This window comes from Cyprinodon variegatus, unplaced genomic scaffold (assembly GCF_000732505.1).
Source record: "Cyprinodon variegatus isolate N-32 unplaced genomic scaffold, C_variegatus-1.0 Scaffold190, whole genome shotgun sequence".
Lineage (NCBI taxonomy): Eukaryota > Metazoa > Chordata > Actinopteri > Cyprinodontiformes > Cyprinodontidae > Cyprinodon > Cyprinodon variegatus.
The window spans coordinates 1,100,031-1,107,505 of NW_015150643.1; the positions used below are offsets into that span (position 1 = coordinate 1,100,031).

Here is a 7,475-nt window from a genome sequence, read left to right on the forward strand (position 1 = left end):
CACAAAACAAAGAGGAAGTTGCATCATACTGTGGGAATCTTTTTTTTTCTCAGACAGGGAACCTGGTCAGAGTTTGGAGGCACAATGGAATCCAAACTTTAAAGATTTTCATTCATTTTTCAATCTTGGGAACCCGTGTATCATTTTTTTTTCATATACCCTTTAACAGGAAAATGAATGGATACATCTTTATTTTCCAAATAAAACAATGAACGAGGACAAGATTTTTTTGAGGCATTTGCTAATAAAGCTATGCACATATTTATACATCAGTGCTGTTTAAACTAATTTATGGTTCTACATAATACAATAAATGAGCTGAGCAGTTGTTCTTCACTTTAATTACATGGAAGATTCCTAGATGACTGGAGATACAAAGGCCCAATCCCAATACACCCCTTACTTTCAACCACTAGCCCTTACTCGCTGCCACTAGCCCTCACCCACTACTCACACAGTGGCATTGAAGCCACACTAGTCTGGGCTTCGTAATCTTCTCTGGGAATTGGGACACCCCTCATTGGATTGTTGTTTTTCTGGTTTGCAAACGACTGCAAGTATGCACATGCATAAGATATGTGGCACCAAATAGAAGAGACAAAATGTTAAAAAGAAAAAAACCCAACAACCATTTAAACTGAAATTGTAAAATTGGAATAAAGCTGAACGCTTGCCCTTGAAAGGGACTATTAAACCCAGCTCATAAATTATAGTGTAATAAATATGCTAATTACGTAACCATAGGACACATTTACACAGAGCAATGCCAATTTTTTTTATCTTTTTTTTTTTTTTTTTTACAAAATTAAAGATAGAAAAAGAAAATAATGAATACACAGGATGAAGGGTGGCAACCTCTTAGACAGGTTTTTTGGGTAACTTTTAAAAACTCTGTCTTAATTTAGCAGGACTGTTTCATCACCCTATCTCCAGCGCAGATATCGTCCAGCTGTCTGCCCGACAGGCTGTGCTAATCCTCTGCTGTACTAATTAGATCTCCTGTGGTTAGCCTAGAGGCTAGTTCCGGCCAGCCGTGGTGTCTCTAAGCGCTGTCTTCCTGGCAGGCATCTCCGATGTACTGCGTTCCTACTCCCGGCCAGCCGTAGTCCCACTTCCCTTCCTTCAGCATTTTGTCTAACCAGCAGATTTATCCCATCTTCCATATAGGTCTATAGCTAGCCCCGGTCAGCTGTAGCCTCTCCTGCACTCTCATCCTGAGCTAGCATCAATAAGCTGCTGCCTTCCCTGTAGCACTGTTTCCTCGGTGGGCTCCTCTGATCTCCTGCTGTGGTTCTTAGCTCCAAAGGCGGGCAGGGCTGGCAGCCTCTTTCCATTTCTGGTACTTTCTCTGCTGGTGTTATAGTACTGATTTTCTGCTGCTCCTGACTGAGCTCCAAACCAATGTCTCACTTCACCTCTGGGGAATCAGGTGAACCCAGAAAGCTGTTGCCGATGGCTTTGTTTGGTCTCTACAAAATGTAAATAATAAACAAGCAAATAAAAATAAAAAACTGTGAGTCACCCCTTAAGAATCTCTGTCCTCCATGTTCTCTGTGCAATTGTCTCTGGCACTTCTCCCACAAGTCAGCAGGAGTCTGAAATTGCTTGTTTGTAAGAGCTAGAACTAGGCCTACTTGTTCCAGGGGTGAATGTTGGATTGGTGTTACTTTTGCCTGGATTCATTTTTCATTTCCAGTTAATTTTGTTTGTTTGTATCATTCTCTCATCTGTTTAAAAAAACATTTTGCACATAACCTTTTGGTCTGTCTTTATTACATTATTCTAAATATCAGATGTTATAGGCTCAATGAAAACTCATTACTTGAGTAACGTTTTTACCAAATACAATTTTACTCATACTTTCTTGTCCAGTTCTTAGATTGTCACTTTTACTTGAATATAAATATGATGAAGTGGTGTTACTCTTACTTAAGAACATGTTCAGGGTTCTCTACCAACCTTCAGGAAGGATCAAAGTAAAGATGCAGAAAAAGAAAGATTCTAACCGTGCTCATCATGTGCCGCTGTCTGTGGTGCTGAATTTGGGATATTTTTATTTGTGTCCAGGTTTTTACTGCTTTTACAGCATAATGAAAACTCTTTGGTCGGACATGTGCATACCCTTATCTAGCTGTGTCAGTTGCGTGGGATGTGGGGTGGGTTTTCACCACAGGAGAACCCCAGGGACGAGAGGGGATTACCGAGAAGAAAATATCGCGTTATTGCTTTCTCACTTTAATCTCTGCATCCGCTTCCTATGAAATAATAATAATAAAAATGTGAATGAAAGAAAAGAGGGAATGTGTTTTGGGAGGAGGCGCTAGATGTTTACGGGAATCTGCAGCAGCCCAATGGAGGAGTTGAGAGAGGGATGCATTCCTAATGAGTAGCAACTACCAGCCTGGTTGCTTCGCTTTGGACGCGTCGTCCTTTGTGCTCAGAGGTGGAGCCAAGCTGACACATCTTCGGCTCCAACAACAACAAAAAGCGGACGAACTTTGAATCTGACATTAAAAGCTGGGAGCTGATTATTATAAGGCTTTTTCTTTTTTATGACGGTCCAACCAATAATACTGAAGCTGCAGACCTTCTGGCGAGATTTCAAGGATGCTCCGAGAGGAGAGGGATCTCTGAGCGCATAGAGGGCAGCATGTCTGTCTGCAGAGAGGGGACAGCGAAGCTAAGGAGACTTTCATTGCTGCTTTGTTAGAAGCATTTCTTTTCTACATGAGAATTAGAGAGAATGTCAACGCTTGACATGTGCGTGTTTCCACGGATTTCCTCTACGTGACCCCGGTCTCGTTCGGATGCGCCAGGACGCCGCCGCTGCCGGTTCATGCAGTTCGGATGCTGACGCCCTGCCTTCTAAAAAAAAAAAAAAACATAGCAGTTAAGGCAAAGCATTGATTTTGCGAGGGAAGCCTCTGCTTACTTCATTACGCCATGGATGACTCGGGAATAATAAGGCGCCGCAGGCTGCAGGTGAGCCCTGGAGTTCCTCTTCATCTGTTTAAAACCTCTCCTCTTGTTTCTAAGTTTCCCCCACTGATCTAAATTTGTTTTGAACCTGAGGACAGCGATCTGGGTTTAGTTTGGGGGGAATTTTATAAGAGGTCGCTGTCAACAGTCTGAGTGTATGGAGAATATTAAATCAGCAATCTTTGCCATAGGTCTCAGTTTTTATGTATATAAATCTAAACTATTAATTCTGACTCATGCTGTGTTTTGAGGCTTACTGGAAGATGGGCCACCATCCAGCTTATCACCTTCAGAATTATTATCCTTTATTTAGCTTCATCAACCATCACATTTACTTTGACCCTTCTATCCCACAGCATAATTCCCCTACCACCATGTAGTCAAATTATATTCAGTGCAGAGTTACATTGCTACTACATATAGTGTCTTGCATACTCTCAGAAACTTGTTTTGTGTCCATAATGTGAGGCTGTTACATAAAAAAGAATATCATATTTCCTAGAGTCTCTCAAACATATTTTATTCAACTAAATGTTATAAATATTAAATCTGTACAGTATAACACTACTATTAGAATGTCACACAGGAGCAACCTGACTGGTTTAATATTTAAATTTAGTATACGTGTTATATCAACATATTCTCATTATCAGTTCGTATGAAATTGTATACGCAGGCAGACGAAAAAAGCAGATCCGCGTGCAATAATCACTTCTTCAGGTCTCTAGCTACGTTGCTTGTTGTTTTGTATCTTAGGGTTAGGGTTAATTTTATGTTAAATTCTATGTTATTTAATGGTGCGTAAGATGCGCATGCGCAAGGATATCTTGTCTCGAGGCAAGACGTAAAAATACGACGAAATGCGACGGAAAAAAAACGTCTGAAACGTACGAAATTACAGTGCATAACTTTTCGTACGATTTCATACGAACTGATAATGAGAATATCCAATGCTGACAGAAATGTTTCAGAAAATCCCCAAAAGCAGAATTTCTGGTCCCTCATTCACGTTTTACAAAGACAATATGGCACTGTGATGTCATAGCTCCAACTCTGTCAGATTTGCCTTCAGTTTAGGTTTTGGATGTTGACCGGGTCAGCCTAACAGCATTTACTTTTGCAGCCTTTTACAAATTTCAGTAAAAGACTTCAATGACTCTGCTAAAATGAATAATTCCCTCAGCATTATTCTGCCACCATCTCAGCTGAGTCTAAGACTGACCTTTTAACAACACAAATAAAAATGTTGTTTGGTATAATTTAATAATGGTTATGAAAATGCACATTTTGCACACTGTTTGCTACGGTGGAAAGTCAGTTATGCTGTGGGCTTGTTTCCCTTCCAAGAGGCCATTTGAACCTACTGGTGCAATCTACTAGTAAATCAAAAAGAGATCCTGTTATGGGCTTTGAAATGAAAAATGACCAATTTTAAAATTAATGATTTCATTGGTGTCTTTTTTATTATTCTTTCACTTTTTAGAGTGAATCCAGTTTATTTCTGTACTAAATCAGGTCAACATACATTTAATTTGCTAATGCGTCGCTTTGCCGTGGTTCATCTGACTTTAAGGTTCAGCCTTATTTCTGCCGTGCTCCGTCTCTTCGAGGAAATCTACGGTTATGAAGGTGCAGTGATGCATGGTGATCTGATGCGTTCAAATGACTGTGCTCATCCATTATGAGGCAGCCTGCGTAACCAAGGGGTCATACCCCCCCACCCCCCTCCCAACACTCTGCGGTTCAGTCAAGTGAACTGAGCAGAGATGAGCCGCCTGCAGGCCGTGCAGACAGCAGCTTCCTGTTAGCTTCTGCACAGCCATGCATGTGTTTGTGTGCACCTTCCTATGTACCGCTGTGGGTACATTTCATTTCTCAAACTAGTCTGCGCTCCGGTGGTTTCATTTACTGAGAAGGATAATCATGAAGGTTCAGTCAGAATGGCACCTGTGGGCTAAGTGGGAGAAAATTGACCCCCTATTGTTTTGCAAAGATGGAGAGGGCTTTCAGAGAAGCAAGTGAGGGTTATAGTAAGACTAAGGTGTGCATATGTGTCTTTTTCTCATCGTCCTCCTGCTGCTCTGCTGATGTGATGTGTGACGGAAGCTGAGAGGAAAATTAATCATGACAATCAGTCAGACTCACAAAGTACCTGACTGTCCATTGATATGATCAGCCTTGCAGAGTGATTAAATGTCAATACAGTGCTCAACCTCTGCAAAGGTATTCATATACTTCAATTCTTTTCCCATTTTCTCATATTACAGCCTCATAATATTCACATTTTGACTTAATTTTAGATAGACTAAGAGATTAAGATAAAGTGACTGCAAAACTTTTGTGGTATGTCTCTATCTTTCATCAGACATTTGGACACATTTATTTTTGCACCACACTTCCAGCATCCAAACGGAAAGAAACTAGCTGTGAAAATCTGTTTTCAAGTCTTTTCACATATTCTCAGTCTGATTTATTTCGGAACCTTGACTTTTCCATTCCAACACATTAATATTCATGACAACCTTTCCATTGTGGGTTTGGCTGTATTTTGAGCAGCCTTTAACAGATTGTCTTTCAGCTTACAAATGATTTATTTCATCACATTTTACAATAATTTAAAATTTTGCGTCGATCTGTTAAAAAAATCCAAGTAAATACATCCAGTTTTGCTGTAAAAATTTAAGGAAAAACTTCCAAAAGCACAGTTTCTCTGTCTCTGAGAGTAAATTGTACATATGTGCCCAAAATGTGTGTGCATTTACCTTCTCTACACAGATGTCACATTAATTTGCTAGCTTTATGGCATTGTGTATCTATAAAATGCCTTGATGAAAACTGATTGGCTTTGCATGCTTTGTTAAGCTGCTGTGTCAGCCCCATGGGTCTCATCATCCCAGCCATTTCTCTCTCTCTCCCTCTCTCTAACGCTCCCTCTTTCAGCACCATATGGTGACACACCCCACTTCCCTGCAGTTGAGGTCAGAGGTCACAACCATGATGCATTTTCTATGACATGACTAACATTTAAAGAAATGAAAACAAGAAATCATGCTCCTTTTTTCCAGTCTGTTCTTCACAGGATCTATAGCATCTACTAAGAATAGGATTAAAAAACATTATAAACATTTTTCAGATATATAAACAATATTTCATAGAGCGTATGAAAATAAAGTATAATCCAATTGCATAAAAAAGAAAAGTTGTTACCGTTAAATTATGGTATGTAGGAACACATAAAAACTCCCCGAAAACTTTAGACTCTCACCCCTGAATACATTTTCCTCCGTTCATTAAGCCTAGTGCTAAAATTCCTGTTTAAAGGAGTCAAAACCTGTATTTTTCTTATACAATCCTTCTGAAATAGTCTTTAAATTAAATTAATGTTTAATTATTTATAGGAGATAAGAAATTTAAACTCATTCAGATCCCTTTTCATGCCCTTTTTAGAAAAAAATTCAGGAGGCTACAAAGAAAATTTGACTTGTGTGTCTGCTCTTCATCATGTGGATGAAGAGTTAGCAACATTAGCAGTTAGCCATCGTTTGATAACCATGTTCTTTTGGTCTCTTATTTCATAGGTAAATAGTTACAGGATCAGCAACACATATTGAATGACTCCAGGTGAATCCTTGATTATTGAAACTGCTCCTTTTGGTGGAATAGTGATAGGAGCAATAATATCAAGCCTTCCTTCTGTGAATGGTGTAAATCGAGCAGGGGGACCTAAATCTTCCTCTGCAACGAGCCAACTCCTGTGAACATTTCTTATATGAACAGGGGGATTTTAACTAAGGCACAACTCTGACAAACATAGCGTGAAAACGTCACATTTGCAGGTTATGACACCTTTAACACATTGCAGATCTGGCTGCAAAGCTTGTAGCAAACTTTAAATAGGATGATTTATATATTACCTAATGCAGGGGTCACCAACTTTTTTTTATCCTGAGGGCTACTTCATGGCTACCGAGTCATAGGAAGGGCTACCAATACTGACCTATGAACTGGAGGGATCAGTGTTCACCTACAGAAAATCTCAGCCATAAAAACTCATTTTTATTCTTATTTTATTCTTTTATTCATTTCTAATTTTCTTTTTAATATTGTCATTTTGAAACCACTGAAATATGATGAAATAGTACATAAATGATTGAAAAGAAGAGCAACAGAATAAAAAAATAAATAAACTTAACCCACTGAGTGAGTTCTTCTGTTTTCAGAAGACGAAGAGGGCACCCCATGTGGTCCTTGAGGGCCCCTTGGTGCCCGCGGGCACCGCGTTGGTGACCCCTGACCTAATGCAACTTACAAATACTGGCCACGTTTGTGGAATGCAAAAGAAGTAGTTGTCGTATCAGCTCCTCCAGAGTTAGCATGTGCCGTTTCACCATCTTTATAGGCTTTGATTAATCATATCATTGTTGATCTAGCATTTTACATGGATAACAAAGTTTTTCTGGCACCATTGGTCTTTAAATTGAAGTCAGCTGTCAGGA

At 39.5% G+C, this 7,475-nt stretch overlaps 1 protein-coding gene across 2 annotated transcripts in view; it reads left to right on the forward strand.

Annotated features, from left to right (window-relative positions):
- The first annotated feature begins 2,324 nt into the window (after positions 1-2,324).
- mast1 (microtubule associated serine/threonine kinase 1) overlaps positions 2,325-7,475 on the forward strand; it is an 86,449-nt gene continuing 81,298 nt past the window's right edge. For both annotated transcript variants that reach the window (XM_015379391.1, XM_015379392.1), the window contains exon 1: positions 2,325-2,982. In XM_015379391.1, the coding sequence (XP_015234877.1) occupies positions 2,944-2,982 (39 nt within the window). In that variant the 5' untranslated portion in view covers positions 2,325-2,943. The remainder of the gene's footprint in view (positions 2,983-7,475) is intronic.